The following is a 20634-nucleotide window of genomic DNA, read 5'->3' as shown; positions in this document are numbered from 1 at the left end:
TTCTTGCTTACACGGACTGTAATGCACTTTTTGTTTTCTGAATGTGTTAGCACTTCCTCTCTGCTTCCTCCAGTCTTGCCTTACCTCCCCTCCCCTCCCTCCCTTACCCATCTGGAAAAGATCTGTCTCACTAATAGGATACGATGTCTCCTCCCTTCTTCTCCCATACATCTCTCCGAGCGTGCGCTGCCCAATAGAGCGCGCTCATCGCACTCGTGCACACCCACGGATATTACGCACACAAGAATGCACATAAGTATACAGATTTGCCCTGTTTGTGTGTCTTGTCAGTTTTTTTCTCCAGGTTGGTTACTGGCTAATAGGGCGTAGTAGGTAATGGCAGCCAAAGCCTATTATCTCTGCTCTGCTGTCTAATAGCCACTGGCTTTTAGCATCTGCCGCGTAGCTGCTCTGACTCCCCCAGTGGACGCTGAGCAACTGAACACACACACATATGCACATGTACAACTCATCCCCACAGATGCAAAAAGCAGAGATAATATACACACCGCCAAAAGTCATTTGTGCATACGTGAGTGTGCCTGTGCATGTGTGAGTGCATGCAAGAGTAGATCGTGTGCGTGTGTGCGTGCGTGCGCGTGTGTGTGTGTGTGTGTGTGTTATCGCATCCAACACGCTGAGCCCTGACATTTGGTCTCCTCTCTTTTCCTTGAGGAGCACTGCCTTCCTTTAATTAGTGAAGGAAATAGATTTACTTATCTGATCTTTGACACATTAGCCACACACATGCGCGCACACAGACACACAGAAAAAACGCGCACACACATACACACACAGACATGCACACGCTCACATCTGCCAGTGTGCACTCGACCACATAGAGCATCGACACCTATCCGTTACCAGTGTGGTGGAATGCCAGAGCGGGAAGCAAAAACACAGTGAGCGTTCAGGTGCGCGTGCGTGCGTGTGTGTGCGCGCTTGGGAGAAATGAATCTGCTGCTCCCATCTGTAGACTGACCATTGATTTGCCATGGTAACAGTGGATGGTAACTGTTGTGTGAAGAAAAGTGATGATGAGAGAGGGAGCGATGGAGGAGACCAGCAGTGGTATCAATCTGGAAGCGATGGACTGGCGTGCGGACCAACTCTGCCGAGGCGGGGCTGAGAAAGTGTTAACCAGCATTAGCCTGTTGCTGGTTTAACCTGAATGTAGCGACGAGATTTGCGTGTGTTTCAGAAAGTGAAAGTGTAGTATGCGCACGGTCGTGTTGTGGCAGTGTTTTGGGTATAAAAAGGCTTACACAGACCTGAGTAAGGCTTATATATAATGAATGAATAGCCCTTCAGCTACCGGTTTTCTTTCCTCTGCAGGATTAGAGATTTGTCTAACCCCCCCTCCTTTACCCCAACACGATCTCTGCAAAAAGCCCTTCACCTCTTTCCCACCCTGCACCCACCCAACCAACAGGCCCCCTGGAAGTTTGTGTCACTGCATTAACTTATTCTATGGTATGTGCTAAACATAATTCCACGGCTGTCGAGAACATACTTTAAAAAAAAGAAGAAAAAAAAAGGGCCAAAACAAAAAAAACAGGGATAAAACAATATTTCCGTATTCAGCAGGGCCCGCAGCTCTTCTCTAACAGCAGAAAGACGAACACGCTGTGATTCGTCTAATTAATCTCCTGGCTCCTGTGATTCCTGCACCGTGCCGGCCGCATTTTGTGTTTTTTTCAGCGGCGCAGGACCAAGTGCCCTGACCCCAAACCTCCGACCGACCGCCCCGGTCTCATCCCTGCGGCACTCGGCCTGTTTCCGGCGTGGTCCAGAAATCCACGGCGAGGTAGTCGGCCGGGACGGGTTGACTCACTGCGTGCTGCCATTTTTACACCAGGCCTAAGGTTTCTAAAGTCCAACAGAGTCACCGTCAGTGGGCTGGGAGAGAGAGAAAGAGAAAGAAGTGAGAATTTGTATTTATTTATTTATTTTTTGCACCCAAAGGCATTTCAGCTATAAATATCAAACTGGCAATACTGTGATTTGCCAATGAAGGCTGCAAAGAGGAGGGAGGAGGAGGAGGAGGAGGATGCAGGGTCTTGCTCAGTTCTCGAGCTGTTTTGAATTCATTCACCGATGTGGTGGAGGTGGTGGAGGTGGGGGCCACTGGGGGAGGAGTAGCGGTTTGACTGTGTCATTTATTTTCCATCCAGGGGGATGAAATAACATTAACATCTCTTTCTCTCTTAAGCTCTATGAGTCAAACAGTTATTATCACTCAAACAGAAGTGGCAGCGCACACACACACACACACACACACACACACACACACACACCCACACCATATAACGAAGCACATCCTATTCTTTCACACGGACACTTGTGTGAAAGAATAGGGTGTGTGTGTGTGTGTGTGTGTGTGTGTGTGTGTGTCACTGCCCGGACAGACGCCTCGTTTTAATAAAAAGCAGACGCCTTTCAGCACTTTCTGGCGGATCCTGCTGTAATCTCTCCAAAACAGGTGTTGTGATTAGTCTCCGCCGTGAGCAGCATCCTGACACGCGGATCGGCGGGGGCCAAGCGTGGCGCACAACCGCCGGCGAACCCACTCTGGAGACAGATTCAACCGGCCCCGCTTGCCAAGCGCACGTCTGCGTCCAATACAAAATGTGCCCCGTCAAAGTTTCCTGCGAGAGCAAATTCATTTTCATTTCCAACTCTTGTCTTTTCTTTTCAATAGTTAGTAGTTGTTGTCTTTGCAGCGCCGCTGTGTGATGGAGTCAGCAGAGTATAGGGCTCTTGATTTATAGAGGACAGTTGATGGATTGTTTCTGGGGAAAAGGGGGGGGCGGGGGGGGTCGGGAGGAGTGCGGCTGAGGCTGCATGTTGGTGTAGTGGTTGGCACTTTCGCCTCACAGCAAGAAGGTTCTGGGTTCGATTCCCGGTTCGAACCAACCAGGGCCTTTCTGTGTGGAGTTTGCATGTTCTCTCCGTGTGTGCGTGGGTTCTCTCCGGGTTCTCCGGCTTCCTCCCACAGTCCAGAGACATGCAGAATGGGGTCAGGTTCATTGGAGACTCTGAAGTGACCGTAGGTGTGAATGTGAGAGTGAGTGGTTGTCCGTCTCTGTATGTGGCCCTGTGATAGGCTGGCGACCTGTCCAGGGTGAACCCCGCCTCTCGCCCAATGTCAGTGTTGTGTTTGTCCCATGAATAGTTATCTTACCTTATCTTCAGTCCCCGTGGGAATGTGACACCGGATTAACAAATCCCTAATCTCTCGCTAATCTCATCATGCGGTAGTAGCCTCACACACACACACACACACACACACACACACTAAAATCCAAACGAATCTGTAAAAAAATATTCTCGACTGACATGTTGACACCAATGAAATATATATTACATGGGTGTGATGGATGACTGTATGTTCTTCAATGCAGTGCTATGTCTGCGAGCAGGTTTTTTTAATGGATTTTTGAAAACAAATGTGAGTTTATGACTTCCCTGAGATAGCAACGGTAAACACGCGGTACAGTAGGAGAGAGTATTAGTTTCTGACGGTGGCAGATACAATGGTGCGTTTTACCATTAATGGCAATGGGAATAAGTAAAATCACACTGATAATACAGTATTTTTCCTTAAAAAATAAAGAAAAATCGCTCAAGGCTGCACATCACAAACATAGATTAAACGTCTTGATAAGAGGTTATCTGTTCTACTACTACTACTACTACTGCTCCAGGGAAGAATGCCATGAGGACTTCAGTCTAATTAGAAACTAAAGACTCTTTAATTTAATCACAACTCAATACGTTCTGTTGAGATTTTAATACCGCTGCATTTAGCTTTGAAATATCTCACTTTGAGACACATTTATCTGAATGTATGGGGTTGGAATTTCACATTCCCTTTGAAATCTCCAGTAGATAATGTCAAGTTGAGCAATTTCAAAGGCTTCAACAGTTTTTTTGGGGGGGTGGGGGGTTGTTGTAATGATTCAAAGTTCAGACAGAAAAGTAACCAATATTTAAAGCACCATATTCAAGTAGCTCGGATGTAATTGGTCCTTTTCAGATCTAAAGGTTCTGGTCAAGTTTAAAAATAATAAAACTTCAGCATTTGAATGATAAAAGACAAGCAATAAATCCTGGATAGCATTGAGCAGACGTTCGTCCTTTAAAATTATGTCCTGTTAGTCATATAATCCATAAAATTTAAATCCTCCAGGCATTTGTCTCCTCCATAAAGACTTGGTTTGACTCTGGAATGTGCTGCCTTCAGCATTTCTTTGTGCGGAAACATTTTAGTGTAAAAAAAGCGGCGTTTGTCTTCTCCCTGTTGCCGTTAATGACCATAAAATATACGGAACACACTCAGAAAACTAAAGCACTCAGATTTACCTTTATCACAATGTAGACAACTTCTACCTGTTCTTTTTTTTTTTACATACTTCACACTGTTACAACTCTATAGGAAAATACAGGCCTATACCGTAGTTTCATTTTGACAAAGAAATATTAATAAATATCAGAAATTAGAAAATTTGTTTCCACAAAACTGAGCTGCGACACAAAATATGCTTATATAGGAAATGTAATTGTGTGGTGGATCATTTCAGAGCAAACATGGTGGGAAAACTACATTTGTCACCATCCCCAGGATGTGGAGGCTGCCGATGGCGGGCGTATAAAGCCCCATAGACCCAAGTTCTCGCACGGTCTGGTCTGTAGCTTGGTAAAGATTGATGGCGTTGGTTGAATTAATGTTGTCTTGCACTTTTTTTCCTGCACTAAAATAAGGGGAAGATCTTTCCCTAATCCTGACCGCACGCTGCGAGGTCCCTGAACGTCACCATAAAAGAGTGTAATAGTCACTGTTGTTAAACAGCAAAATTTGATACTTTGTCGGGGGGAAAAAACATGACATATGTGTTAATAACAAGTGCAATACAATTATTCCATTAAGTGTAGCAGAAAGAGGGGAAGTTGTGAAGAAATGTAAGTTTAAGGAGACAGTCAGCAAGTAAGTACGTGTTACATCGGAGGAGTTGAATGTGCTGCTTCAAGTGCCCGGAGACATGTCCTACTCCAGTCCCTTATTGAATTCCGAGCTTTTTCGCCGTGATACTGCTTTGAGTCGGCGGTGGGGGCGAGCGCTTCCGAGCTTGGCCACGCCGCCTCGGGGGGGGCTCTGTGCGGCGCTAAATGCGATTCTGTGTTTGCCACGGGGAGTGCGAGGCTGTTAAATACTACAGTAGACTCCGGCATCGGGACTCACCTCCCGTTAAATACTAAAGTAGTCTTTGTTAGCGTCGGGGAGCCGATGCCTTCGGGCGAAATGCCACAGTCCTCCGTCGGCCTCTGCGATCTAGCAAAAAAAAAAAAAAGGGGGTCTGTTAGTGGATGTGGGCTCTGTGGACCCGTCTCTGCAGCCTCGGAGAAACCGGAAGAGCTCTCGGCGCCCGGGGGCCCCCGCCGCTCGTCCGCTGCCGAGGGACCTGCCTTTACATTCCGTTAGTGTCAAGAGAATCTTTGATGCCGTGCCACGTTTCCTTGCTGGAGGGTTTGCCGACCGCGCCCCGTCAGAATGGGTTCAAAGGAAATGTCACGCGTGTGACGCAAGCACGCCAGTGAGACTGCCGTTTGCAGACTTCCTGAAGTCGTGTATGCACAGCTCGTACGCCAGGAAATCAGTGGACGTGTGCGTAAATGTATGTTGTTTTAAGGAAGAAAGTGTCATCGCAGGTTGGATTTCCTTTTGGTCGGGGGCCGCTGTGTTTCTTCCTCCTCCTCATCCTCCGAGTCGGCCCCCGGGCCGCCTGTTTGTTAAGCGCTGATTCTTTTGTTGGCCGACGGATTTAGAGCGGCGTTCGACAGCGCTACGGTTTTGCGCAACGTCCGCCGAGCACTTCCAGGAGAATTAGCCTGCGACGGAAAACATGGGCCGTCGCCCCGCGCAGCTCTCTCCGGTGCAGCTTTAATGTTTCAGGGGCCCGCGTTGGGCGCGCCGGCGTTCGTCCTCCTGACCCACTGACCCGCTGTGCCGGATTAATGTTAATTACGCTGATGCGGTCGGACGGTGCAGGGAGACGCCAGCTCACGAAAGAAGCACGGGCCACCTGAGGTGACCTTCCCCTTCGCCTCCATTGCATTGAGTGTTTGTTTATTTGTTTAAGCCTGGAAAAAAAAAAGGGGGCAACGTCTTTCACACCATGTGCACTGATCTGTTTTTATTTTTTGATAAAACAGAACACGCTGTCGCATTTTGCTTCACTATCATGAGCCGTATCCAGACCCTCTGTCAGCGGTATATTGTGCCACGGTGGTTTGAATTGGCACTTTACAGGCCCGTTTTTCACCGTAGATGTTTTGGCTTGTCACAGTAAGTAAAAAATACATAGGTGTTAATGTTTTTCACTAAGGCTCTCTGTCATATTTAAATGTCCCAGGGAGCTATAACGTTGGATACAGTGTGTCTAGATTATGTAACTCAATCCTCTGTGTTATCAATTTTTTTCCCAGGACTTGGCACTTGACATAGTATTGAATACATTCGAACTGTTCTGTTTAATATTCTGTTAATATGTACAGTATTAGTCAATGTATAGTATAAATAAATCAATACAACCAAATTAACCACTAAAAATTAGGTTAATCGTATTTTTATTTAGAGTTTGTTGTTTGTTTTTTTATATGAAAAGAAGAGTAAAAATGATTCCGATCTTTTTGGTTACATATTTTTGGACATTCTCAGTCGCATTCTCACATTCTCCGATTTGGGATGATAACAACAACAACAACAAAAATTTGAGACATGAATCACATTCTTTGCCTTCATTGTAAACCACATTAGAAAGTTACACTTCTCAATTTTTTCCATGACAAATTTTCCGTTGAATTATTTGGGGTAGTGAATTATTTGTTTCTCTCAGATATCAAAAACCCATAACACTCCTGTGAAAATATTAACTTGGATTCCTGAATGAATGGCCTCATGTTCAAGTAGGATTTTGTCATTTAATGTCCATCTAAGAACATTCACATCATTTTCTTTTGGATGGAACATACATATCGATTAATCACTGTTGCAGTAAGCCGCTTACTGATCCCAAAACCAAATCAGTGTTTGTGCCTCAGACCTCAGGGAGGCTCTTTTTCTGCTCAGAGTAGCCAGTACGTTTCAATGTCCAGTCCACCAGAATAATTTAGGTATGCGCTCAAATCTTTCTAAAATTCAACCGTAAGCATATTCCTATTTTTGCACAATCTGCATTCAAAGTGCCGTCACTGTGCCTCTTTTCCATTTTTTGTGGACGGGCTGGTTTCTGCATTTTGCATGTGACCCCTTGAAGCCACCGCCAGCGTCACTTTGTTGACGCAGGACTTACTGTTAATTTGCAATAAAGTTTGTTTGCACTTTTATGCGGACCTAAGTGGGATGGTACTTAGCAGCATCTGGGGGCCATACTTTGTCAAGCCAACTTAATGTCGCTGCTACATCCTGACTGACCTACTGCATTAAATATTAATATCGCACATTGCTGGCCTCATCATCCTCCTCCTCCTCATCCCCCATCTATCTCTCATTATTCTGCATACTAGCTCCTTCCTCTTATTGTTTGCCGCCCCATTTACTTCTGTACTCTTCTTAACTTTATTGTTCCTTTATTATTTTTTTTTGCGGGGAGGGGGTGGTTGCTCCCTTCTCTCGTCATCCACCCTCACCTCACTTCTTGCAGGACCCGGCTCATGCTCTCGTAGCCCACATGACTCCGTCTCCCAGTGATTTCTAGAAATGTGTCAGCTCTTCCCTCATTAGCCTGGATCTGTGCAGCTCGTTCCACACTTTCATATTTTCTTAATCTGACTCCTGTAAACAAAAATGAAATTTGACATGGACTAGCATGTGTGTGTGTATGGGGTGGGGGACTTGGTGGATTATTCATTGGCACGCTGGCTTTACTGTATGAGTAAAGCTATATTTTGAGGGCCCCTTTGTGCACTTGCATGTGCGTCTGTGCTGTGTGGATGCATGTGGGTGGATGTGAAACTGAACATGAAGTTCACTGTATTTGTATAATTGATGCAAGATGTCATCAGTAAATCTCTAGGTATGTGGGTTATAATGTGGAAATGCATGTATGTGTGTGTGTGTGTGTGTGTGTGTGTGTGTGTGTGTGTGTGTGTGTGTGTGTGTGTGTGTGTGTGTGTGTGTGTGTGTGTGCATTATTCATTCGTGAATTTCTTGGTGGACTTGTGTGATTTGATGAGAAGATGCAGGTCTGTGTCAAAGTGTCTTTTTATCTTTTATAATTCAGCAACCACCAGCAACTATCATCTTCCCCCTTCGCCCCCCACTCTTCCAGAAAGGACTCTGCCCTCATTCATTCTGAATTCTAATCCCCTCTCCCATCCCCCCCACCTCTCTCCTCCCCTTCGTCAGATTGTGAAGGTATCTGAAATGAAGTGTGATGGTGGTAAATATTAAAAATGTTAAAAGCATGTTATGAACATGTATTACATGTAGATGTCTGCAGTATCCTAATCCTTTCACCATGTAGGTGCCAACCTATATTCACGAGTGTGTGTGTGTGTTATTACAAAATGAAGAACTAGGCGTTACAGTGCTGATGAGAAAGGGTTCAAGTTTGAATTGATTAGCTTCACTTTGGTTTATTGAAGCTGTTTATGATATATATATATATATATATATATATATATATATATATATATATATATATATATATATATATATATATATATATATATATATATATATATATATATATATATATATATATATATTGAATTGTGGTATTCACACTTTTGAACACCTCCCTCGTCGTCACTGTGTCCTCCCCAGTGGTCTTCTTGTTAGTTGGGGTCACACATTGTATTATATTTTTATGGCTTTAACTAATTTTTTTTTTAGATCTTCAGTTAATGAATCCATCGTAAATAATAAATACCCCAGAGCTCAAGGTGGCTCAAATTACTGTCCAGAGAAATTATTACCGACGGCTTGTGTGACCTCACTTTCAATTTTACATCCACATTAAATTATTTAGATAATGTGGCTAAACAACCGTCTGACTGCTCAGATGATCTCACCGGACCTTGTGGCGATATAACATCCACCCGGAGTGTCTCCGCTCGTGAGCAGGAGGAAACTCAAAAGCAACGGTGAAATTAACATTATGGGGAATTATCCTTTTTTTTTTTTTTTTTAAGCAATCAACAGATTGTTTTGTTGACTGAAGACTTGTTGAACAGACTGATTGTATCAGCACTCATTTGTATTTGACTGTACATAACGTACTTTAGTACTGAGGGTGTGTGTGTGTGTGTATGTGTGTGTGTGTGTGTGTGTGTGTGTGTGTGTGTGTGTGTGTGTGTGTGTGTGTGTGTGTGTGTGTAATTGAGGATTTGCCTGTTTCCACAAAGAGACGTTTTCTTCTTTTTTCTTTTCAAAGCCTGGGTACTGTAAAGTATAACGCAGCACACACCAGTCAGACACACACACTCTCTCTCTCTCACGCACACACACACACACACACACACATACACACACACACACACACACACACACACACACACACACACACACACACACACACACACACACACACACACACACACACACAGATGGAAACAGTGAGGTAGATCTTTTTGAAGTACAATTTCATTTTCTCCCTTTTACTGTAGCGGGGGAGTGAAGGGAGTGAAATCCCTGCTGTCCCTGGCTTTGTGTGCGTGCGTGCGTGCGTGCGTGCGCGCGTGTGCGCGTGTGTGTGTGTGTGTGTGTGTGTGTGTGTGTGTGTGTGTTGGCCAGACCTGAGAGAGCTTTTTGTTAAACCAAAGAACAAGACTGGTGCTACAGAACGAGGCTTACATGCATCTACACACACACACACATATATGCATGTGGAGGTGGGGGTGCTTGGCGGCAGAGAGGCGGGGGCTGACAGCTGATTCTCCATGTGTGTTTATCAGGGCTTTGAAGTTAATTGTGTCACGTTATCTGATGGCCTCTGTGGAAGTTGTGTTGGAGCGTGTGTGTGTGTGTGTGTGTGTGTGTGTGTGTGTGTGTGTGTGTGTGTGTGTGTGTGTGTGTGTGTGTGTGTGTGTGAGATGCGATGTCTCAGTTTTTCTCCCAAGACTCTCGCTGCTCCTTTCACCTCTTTCTTGCAGCAGGTATCTAAATCTCACTCACAAGTCTGGAGCATTTGATCTCATTCAGCTTATTCTTTTTCTCCCTGTCTCCTCCTCCTCTCTCTCTCTCTCCCTCTCTCCATCTCCTGTCCTCTCTCCGGTGGATGGGCTGTGTCGCTGTGTCTCTATTTGTTGTGTCCCCACGGGGGGGGGGGGGGGGGGGACCCCAGCTCACTCTTTATGCAAACATGCGTTCTGCAGTCATTAGCAACTTATTTTTCACTACACTTTGGATTTCAGTCTGTTTAATAGCTGCTTCTTTGTGAGGGTTTAACGGTGACGCTGCCGACCGCCGCCTCTCCTACTCGCGCGCCGACGCCCCGCGTTTCTCTCTGCGACGCCGAGGTTGAATGATCGAAACTGCGCGTGGCGGCGTGAATCAATGCCGTTGAAAAAAGGTTCGGCGTCACAGTTTTCCAGAGGGTGATCCTCTGACTTTAGACGGGACGCCTGTGAAACGACAACGTGTTCCTCCGGCCCTTAGTGCATCCCAGAAAAAGGAAGTCCAACGTTGATCGGCTCGTTTCGCCGCGTTGCACCCGTTCAGTGATTCAGCTCTTTACAATCCAGGTCGACCGACCGGGTTTGACTCAATTGTCCTTCGAGACAATGCACAGTTGTTTCGTTGCGTCGACCACTGACTGAGGGTTTGAGGTGAATCAGACCTGCGAGTTATGAGGCGCTCGTCTCCGACCATTACCCCCGAACCCCCCCGCCGCCAACGCTCCCTCTCTCGCTGTGTAATCTCACTTGCTGACTCGTGTCGGTGTCTCCTCCTGGTTTCCCCCCCTCTCTCCTTGTCATCTCTCGAACACTTCCTCTTTGTCTCCCTCGCTCTCCCGCTGACTCTGACTCACTGATTGCAAAAAACTGAAGAAGCAATTCTTCTAAGTCTTCGGGGGCAGTTTTAAGTCTGACTCCGCTCTCGTTCGCTCCAGCTCTTGTCTCTTTCTTTTGTTTCCTGTCAATCAATATCCGTTCCCTCAGATAGGTCGGCTGACTTGTCTCTCCTGCTGGCCTGTGTGTGTGTGTGTGTGTGTGTGTGTGTGTGTGTGTGTGTCGTTTGCAGGACGAGAAGTCCACGTTCTTCCAGTTCGGCGCGGCCCTGCAGCAGGAGGCCCTGCTCATGCTCTCCATCATGGAGGAGTACGACTGGCACGTTTTTTCCATCGTCACGTCAAAGTTCCCCGGGTACCAGGACTTCATCAGCACGCTGAAGATAACTGTGGATCACAGGTGATGAATAACACACCACCACACGTACTCACACACACACACACACACACACACACACACACGCTCTGTTTTCCGCCTTAGCCGTTGATTCACGGCAGCTGACAGGATCAAGTACCTGGGAATATTTAACGGCGTGTTGTTGCAGCTTTGTGCGCTGGGACCTGCAGAGTGTGGTGACTCTCGATGCCGTAGACGGCGACCCGAACTCTAAATCACACATTGCCCTCAAGAGGATTCAGAGTCCTGTTATTCTGCTGTACTGCTCCAAGGACGAGGCTCTGTGAGTGTTCGCTCATTTCACCTTTTTTTTTCTTTATTCTTCCTCCCGATTGCGTCCGTCCCCTGTCATACAGTGGATCTGTATTAACTCTCCGCCTCTGCTCCGCGACAGGTATATAATGGAGGAAGCTCGCTCCCTGGGCCTGATAGGAGCCGGGTACATCTGGATCGTGTCCAGTCTTACCACCGGCAACCCAGACTTCACCCCCGAGGTACCGAGGCCCCATATGTGGTGACAGGTGGCCACTTTTCAATGGGTTTTTACAGGACAAGCAGTGCCTCTGATTCCAGGCTGTCGCAGGTCATCTGTTACCCCGCCTGTATTTCTCCTCTTGCTACTCTGCAGCAAATGAGAAACACAGCATTAAAGCAGTAGTTCAACATTTGTTTGGGGAATCCTACACATCACCTTGCACTTTATTAGGAACACCAAACTAGTACTGTGTGAAGGCCGTCCCTTAACATTCCTTTATGATTCTGTTGTCGCGACTGCATCACATCATTTTTCTGCAGATTTGTCAGCGGCACATTCATGCCGCCAATCTCCGGTTCTACCACATCCCAAATTTGTTCTTACTGTCGTTTAACTTCCCTAAACTCATGAAAGCTGGAAGTACAGCAGCCGTTGGAAGATGAAAGTGGCCATAAAAGGGACGCACATTGTCCGCGACAACACTCGGAGACATTCAGGAGATGACCGATTGGTGTTAAGGGACCCGGAGTGGGCCAAATAAAATATTACACCACCTCCTGCCGGGGCTGTTGGCATGAGGCGGGTCGTGTCCATGGATTCACCCCGATGACACCAAACTCTGGCCACTGAGTGGATCAGACCGGGCTACGTTATCTAGTCTCCAGCCGTCCAGTTTGGGTTTTTGGCCCGTGCCCACAGCAGCCTCAGACTCCTGTTCTTGGCTGACGGGAGTGGAACCCAGCAGGGTCTTCTGCTGTTGTGTCCCATCTGCCTCAGTGTTCGACGTGTTGGTCCGTTCTGAGATGATTTTCCTCCTCACCACACATGTAGAGAGTGGTAATCTGAGTTTAGCCTTTTCCGTCAGCACCGTCCAGTCTGGACATTCACCTCCGACCCCTCTCATCAACAGGGGGTTTCCCCTGTTAATGCCAATTTATTTTTTCAGATTCCTAGAGACTGTTGTATGTGACCAGGAGATCAGCGGTTTCAGAAATACATAAAGCAGCATGTCATTCACCAACAATCATGCCGCGGTCAAGGTCAACGAGACCAGAGCTCCTGGCCAGTATCTGTGTGGATGATTGGATGAATTTGGCATTGGCAAAAAAAAATGTCATGATTGTGCAGATTATCCCTGTTTCTTTGTGCTAAGCTACGCTAACCATATGATGATCTGTAGCTTAGTTGTGGCTCGTTACAAACAGTGGCACATCGATATTCTCATCAAAACATCTAAAAAGCAAAGTTACATCTTGTTCCCTTGAGCCTAATATGCATAATTTTAAAACAGCGTAGAGATAGATCATGGTGACAGGCAAACTATAATTCACATAATATCATTTTTTTAGTTTAGTGAATATGGAAACCATCACTTTTCACCGTGCTTTGTGAACATCCCCTCCGTGCCCAAAAAACCTTCGCTGAGCCGCGAAATGTTTGACGGAATTACAGACAAAAATTCTCATGGTCTAAAAAATGTTGGACAGTAAAGGGAGCGCTCCTCCAAATATCTTCTAAATAAGTGTCTAAATGATTCATAGTATAATCACCTGAAATCTTCGCCTCACATTGAAAATGGAAACGCGTCCGGTGTTTGCTTTTACCCTTCTCCCAAATCCTCTCAAATGTTTGTTCTCCTCCTTCTCTCGTCCCTCGTTCTGTCGTTTTTTTTTTTCTGGGATTATTTTTGCCTCAGTTTTCATTCTTAGACAAAGACGTGAATCAACAGTGTGTGCCAAATTAGAAACAAAAACTAAATATCGTAGACTGACAGATAACGGCGCTGGCATCTTTTTCATGTGTGCCCTGTTTGCTGAGCTAATAAGTTTGTCAAAATAATTTTTAATGGCTGTTATTTAAAGGTGACTATGAGGCTATGCATTATTGAATTATTGAATTATTGAAACTGAAGTCCAATTGGACTTTTGCGCGCAATTTATGCCACTTCTCAGCTCCTCTCCTCTTTCCTCTCAGGTGTTTCCCCTGGGTATGATTTCCGTGTCCTACGACGACTGGGAGTACCCGCTGGAGACGCGGGTGCGGGACGGAGTGGGCATCATTTCGTCTGCAGCCACCTCCATGCTGCGGGAGAAAGGGGAGCTGCCGGAGGCCCAGAGCAGCTGCTACAGCACAGCGTCAGACAGGAGCCCCGGGAAGCTCCCACCTAGTGCCCTGCGGAGGTGCGTGTGTGTGTGTGTGTGTGTGTGTGTGTGTGTGTGTGTGTGTGTGGATGTGTGACGAGCTCAAGGTCTATGGACTTGCATAATAGCCGTGTTTGTCTTTGTCGCCGAGTGTTGAACAGTCTCACACAACTCTTTTGAATGTATTAATGAGGGGTAGAAGGGAGAAAGGAAGCTGAGATGACAGCGGTGTTAAACACTGTGATGTCTAACGACATTTAACACTATTCACTGTTGTGTACACGGCCGCTCCGTGTACGAGCTCATTATCGCTGCCTCAAGTCGAGAGGCAAAGAGTTGAGCATCAGGCAGACCTCCCTGTTGTGGCCGCCCTGCGATAACGAAATCCTAGGACGTATCCAGGGCGTGCGTGCGTGCGTGCGTGCGTGCGTGTGTGTGTGTATATTCATTCGTATTCCTCGGTGTGTGCACCTTGCTTCACATGACTGGACTCACTGTCCCCATGTGGCTCTGTGGGTGGCACATGTATGTTTGTCAGTGTGTGTGTGTGTGTGTGTGTGTGTGTGTGTGTGTATGGTGTGTGTAGTCTTTTGTGAAGTTCCTGTGATGAGAAAACTATCAAATCCCTCAAACAAATGTGCACGCACTGACAAACATGCGCGAGCACATTTGTCCTGAATATTTGCAAATGTAGAAAAGCACAGATGCGGAATCTGCCAGTCGCACTGCTCCCCGTCATGGCTTCTTTGGTGGGATATTGTGACTATATTTGGAATATGAAGCGTTCACTGGCTAATATATGATCATTCAATCAAAGAAAGGGACTTAGGACACGAAGGCCAGTATGATTTTCACCGTAATGGCTTTATCATCCCATTCTCTCTCTTATTAACCCATCAAAGTATATATCAGAGCATATACAATGCTGCAGCTGTTGACAGGTTGATCTAATAAAAGTCAGACCTCAACGGCGGCTCAAACCTTTTTCCGGGAACAGTCTTTTTTTCCCTTCCTGTCATTTGTTTCGCTCACTTATTAGATCGAATTTGCATGTTTGTCAAAACAAGCGCAGCCAATTTTTGGTGATAATAAACTGACAGGTCGGATTTCCCTTCCCCTTGTCTGGGAGTGGTGCGGCTGTGATCAGGACTCTGCATACATTAGTCTAGATACCATCTTGCCGCAGTGTGCGCATATAAACAAGAGAGGAATAAGACAACATAATCTGCCACTTAAAAGACGCTATCGGCCCTGTTGGATTCCCTGTCATTCTCACCTGACAGAAATTAATATCTATCCCAGACTGTGGCTCAGTGCATCTCGGCTCCACAATAGAAGAGGTTTCCGTCGCGGTTTGTCCTCGTTGTAAATTTCGAGAGGGTTATTCTGTGTGATGGAACCACTGTACCGTGCAGACCCCTAAGATGCTCCCTGCTCCGATAATGCCGAATGGAAGGAGCCTCTCTTCTTCTTCTTCTTCTTCTTTATTCATCCTTGTTCTTCGGAGAGTGCTCACACAATGGCTGCCCGACTTCCTCAGTAACAGGAAAATGTTCCACACACAGAATAGCAATAGAAAAGAATAGCTGTGATTTTTTTTTTTTCTCTGATGCTGCCGATGCTGCTTCTTCGACTTTCGAATATTCGAATTGAATATTGAGTTAATGCAAATAATTTTTGGAAACAGAAATGTATAAATCATTGAAGTCCTTTTTTTAATGTACTGGTAAAATGTTTCTTTTTAAAGGATCATGATTAATACATATTCATATAAAGGGGAATCTAGAAAGTGAAACCCACCTATTTTTACATTACCTCGAAAAAACACACTAGCCGCATCCGCGTAGATGGAAATATTTTTCCCAAGAAATGGCAACAAACCTGGAACAGGAGGAGACAGCAGTTTCCCAGAATAGACCGGGGCACTGCTTGTGCTATACTGTATGTATTCAACCATGGCAATGTTCTGTGACAAAGGCTTTACCTGCTGCACCATGAAGAAGTTTCCAACACAGCTTATATATATATATATATATATATATATATATATATATATATATATATATATATATATATATATATATATATATATATATATATTTGTCCTGACGTCACTCATAGTCAGACACACGGGCGTAGCACTGGGGGGAGAGAGAGGCACAGACGACAGGGTAATTTCAAGGGTAATTTCTAAGTAATTAGTGTCATAACTTGAATACAAAATTGGCTGAATACATTGGTTGAGAGACATTCCAAAGACATGCAAAATGGGGTTAGGTTCATTGGAGACTCTAAATTGACCATAGGTGTGAATGTGAGAGTGAATGGTTGTCCGTCTCTGTATGTGGCCCTGTGATAGGCTGGCGACCTGTCCAGGGTGAACCCCGCCTCTCGCCCAATGTCAGCTGGGATTGGCTCCACCCCCCCCCGCGACCCTTAAATGGATGAAGCGGTAGACGATGGATGGATGGATGGATGGACCCCTGGTCAGACGCAGTGTAATCTGTAGTGAGAAAGGGTGATTTGATGATGAAGCACAGAGGTGCTTCTTATGTTTAACTGTGTTCTTTGTATATTTAATAGTTTGTGTTTGCTGAGGGAGCGAGGGGTTTACCCGCGGCAGAGCTGGTTTGGTATTTTTTTGTTGTTGTTCTTGTTGTTGCAGTGTGTGCATGCGAGGGAGACGGGGACCTTCTATTTACTCTTTACTCGATGTGAGCGCAGCCGGCTGTGAAAGAGCAAAGGCCCGTTTCCAAGTCTTTGTAAAAAAAACAAACAGATGATTAATGTACCGTTCCCTAATCCACCGTCCGACAACAATATTTATTTGTGTCACCTCTAATACCTCTCCTGCAGACGAGACAAAACATTAAAAATCCCACCTGTTTGAACTGGGGTGAACTTATCATGGCGTTCGGCCGCGGGCTGCGTGCAGAGACGCGCACTCAGACGATCGTCCTTATGCGTCTTGACGTCCCGTCGTACTATTTGAGCTCATGCATGAATCCTCCGAGGCCCCTGTGCCCCGGCCGACCTCTTTTCTTTTTTTTTAACTCTTTGTTTTAGAATAATGACGAATGGATCTGTGAGCGTGCAAAGCCTCATTCGAATGAATCCATTTGATGTGAGTTTGGATAAAGGATGGTAGGAAAATAATTCCCTGCGCAGTATGTGTGACATTGGAACAACGTGAGTGTGCAACGTTAAAACACAGAAATGTTCTTTTTTAGTCAGTTGATATTTCAGTCATGTGGCATTAGCCAGCCAACCACGTTAGACGCGGTGTCAAAGGGAATCAAAACCATTTTTCTAAAAGGATCAGAACACAAGGCATCGGAGTAAAAAAAAAACGTGTTGTCTGTTTTGGGCTGCTGCTGTCCCTGTTGTGATTTGGTCTTTTTAGTAAACTTCCTTAGACAGTGCTCCCCCCCCCCCCCCCCAGTGGGAATTCACGCTATTATCTCAGTCTTAACACGGAGAACATCATGCCTTCTGAAAATAGTTTTACTGGAGTGAGTGTCTTGGTAATCCCATATCACTGTGTGTGTGTGTGTGTGTGTGTGCGTGTGCGTGTGTGTGTGATCCCGATTCATTTACTCCTCTCTTCTAGCTTCACTTTAGCGAGTGTTTTAAATGTTTCAGCGAAAGGGATCTGTTGTGTGCGTATGCCGGATAACTGTGTTGGTGAGTAAGAGAGTGAGGGGCAGCCCTGTTGCACCAGTGGCTTGTCTTCCAGGCGAATATCTGTGGAGAAATCAATGCAGAATGTTGATGGGAGAGATATGTGGCCTCTGACTCTGCCTCCTCCTACACACAAATAGATGAGTGTGTGCGCCCGCACACACACTCGTGTATACTCAGGCGTGCATGCACACACAGTGGGTGAAGACAGCATTGATTTGAAGAGGATACTCTTGCAGTGATTACATAGTGCTTAACTTGTGATTTCAAATGTATATGCTCTTGTGCACACACAATCCCCCCACCCCTTGTGTTTCAGACACATGATGCATGTGTGGAATGAAGGCCGAGACTTATCGTTCACGCCAGATGGTTACCAGGCCAACCCCAAATTGGTTGTCATCGTCCTGAATAGTGAAAGGAAGTGGGAGAAGGTAACAAATTGATGCAATCCATTTGCAAAGCAGCGAGGAAATTAAAAAGTCAAAACACTTTAATTAAGATGGCTGCGCCTGATTTGTGTATGTGTATGTGTGTGTGTGTGTGCGTGCGTGCGTGCGTGCGTGCGTCTTTGCGCACGCAGATGGGCCGCTGGGAAAACGGGACTCTGGCGCTGATGTTCCCCGTGTGGCCGAGGTACAACTCCCACGGGGATGAGGACGCGGACGAGAACCATCTCTCCATCGTCACCCTGGAGGAGAAACCTTTCGTCATCGTCGACAACGTGGACATCCTCACCGGCACCTGCATGAGAAACTCTGTGCCCTGCCGCAAACATGTCAAAGAGTAAGTACCCCCCCCCCCACACACACACACACACACACACACACACACACACACACACACAGTATACCTACCCACTGCTCACACGAAATATGGAGTTATTTGAAAGACCACAAGGGACCGTGAGAAGGTTTACACTGCAACCGGAGGCATTTCTTCTTCTTCAAATCAAATCTCAGGTGGACAGAGGTGGAGCCGTTTCTTGATCTCAGGGAGGCATTTGACGGTCTGAGTCAGTTCCGCTGTAATCTATCAACTTTAGCTTGGTGGGGTTTTTTTCCCACTTGTCTAAAAAAACTAGAATCACGCCTCTCGGGTCGGTCTCGATGTGTCTGAGAACATAATCGTCAATCAGCTGCCCTTTGCCTGTCCACTTTTGTTCTACAAAGATCTATACTGGGCCCACTCATTTTTTACTTTACATAATAATGACTCACAGCCTGTTTGTCCTTTAGACTGAAATCCAAATCTACGTGGCTGTATTATACAGTGTGCACATAGTAAATAGTTAGTCCTGAACAGTTAACCGATTAGTAATCGATTACTAAATTAATCGACAACTAATTTGATAATCGTTCAAGTAGTTTTTAATGAATTTTTTTTTCCTAAATTCTCTGATTTCAGCTTCTTAAATGTGAATATTTTCTGGTTTCTTTGCTCCTCTATGACAGTAAACTAAATATATTTGGTGTGTGGACAAAACAGAACATTGTCCCGGGGTCAGGGAAACACGATCGTAATTTTTCACCATTTCATGGACCAAACAACTAATCGATTATTCGAGTAAATGATCGACAGAAAGGAATCGTTAGTTGCAGCCCTATTTAGAACTGTTACCACATCACAACTTGGCTGGTGAACTGTATGCGTGTTCTTCATCGGGACGAATAATTCTCGTGTCTGTGTCATCAAAACATTACACATATATTTATGATACAGTCAAATTCGCTGTAACTAATTGCAGCCTCATCCGAGGCGGCCGAGACGTACAGTGTATCATTACTCACTCATTTGGGGTCTTTGTCACAACAGTGAAACTCTGTCCAAACTTCTGTCAGAGCGTTTAGCACACACCGGAAAAGCATTTCTGTCAGCATTAATAATTCATCGCTCTGTGCTGGTGTCAGCCCTCTAATGCCAGTCTGTCGGTGCAGTCCATCTCCGCGTCCACCGTGATTGCACGTACCGTTAATTCGGTGTGATTGTGTGTTGTATTTAAAAATGAACTGAATCTTTTACTTGTTTGCAATTGCTAATTCATTATGCCTCTTGTTGCGTTCCTCCTGTGGTACCTGCTGTCTATAAAGGGTAACATTCACATTACATTCATATTATTCATTAGGATATTCCAATATTGCTGTTTGAAGGGGGGGTGGGGGGGGGGATCCATAAGGATTAGAATCAATATGGCACTGATGTGGAATTTAATGAAACTGAATACTAAAGGGCCTGCTGAGATTAAAAAATAAAATGCTGAACTTGCGGAATAGAAATAATTTTCTTCGAAGAAAACTCGTTTATCAAAACTGAAGTGATCAGGTATTACGATCCCTCATCTGAACATCTCTTTCTGGGATTATGTGGCTGACGGGACAGAGTCCATATGTTCGAAAATGTCACCGTTGGTGTGTGGATGAGCCTGATTTTTAGATCCGAAGATGACCAATTTAATCTGAGCAGCGATAACATAAGTATGCAGTCGTGATTGCATTTCACATGCAGGTGTTTTTTTACACCGGCTTCCATATAAAGGAAGAAAACTGGGCGCCCTTTTTGCGACCTCTTGCACGTTTACAGTTCGGTCTGTAAATGCGCAGCAGCCATGTGAAGAACGGTGTAAAGAAAGCAATAAACCCCAAGCCTGACAGAAAATGATAAAATTGTTCGACGCGCTAAAAAACGCCTTCCCTCTTTTTCCCGTCTGCCCCCCGGGCGACTGCGTCCAGCCCGTAAAGTGTTTCCCATCATCTCCGGAGCACTGCGGCGCGCCCTGTCGTCAACCTCTCCTGGAGGACGACAGGGCACTTGAACCCTGCACTTGTCTCTGCTTTCTACCGCTCCTCGATAGTCCCACGTCCCTTCCCATGTTCCTCATACTGTACACATCTGTCATTTTTTTTGGTGGACCGGATTTTTTTTTGTTCT

At 45.6% G+C, this 20634-nt stretch overlaps 1 protein-coding gene across 1 annotated transcript in view; it reads left to right on the top strand.

Moving 5' to 3' along the window:
• grin2ab (glutamate receptor, ionotropic, N-methyl D-aspartate 2A, b) overlaps nt 1–20634 on the top strand; it is a 93498-nt gene that overhangs the window by 49632 nt on the left and 23232 nt on the right. The window contains exons 5-10 of the mRNA XM_035637956.2: nt 11246–11412; nt 11558–11692; nt 11804–11903; nt 13859–14064; nt 18026–18140; nt 18290–18492. Coding sequence (XP_035493849.2) covers nt 11246–11412; nt 11558–11692; nt 11804–11903; nt 13859–14064; nt 18026–18140; nt 18290–18492 — 926 coding nt within the window. The remainder of the gene's footprint in view (nt 1–11245; nt 11413–11557; nt 11693–11803; nt 11904–13858; nt 14065–18025; nt 18141–18289; nt 18493–20634) is intronic.

The sequence above is a fragment of the Scophthalmus maximus genome, chromosome 8 (genome assembly GCF_022379125.1).
Source record: "Scophthalmus maximus strain ysfricsl-2021 chromosome 8, ASM2237912v1, whole genome shotgun sequence".
Taxonomy (NCBI): domain Eukaryota; kingdom Metazoa; phylum Chordata; class Actinopteri; order Pleuronectiformes; family Scophthalmidae; genus Scophthalmus; species Scophthalmus maximus.
The sequence above is the reverse complement of the archived record's forward strand: the minus strand, read 5'-3'. Positions and strand labels throughout refer to the sequence as shown.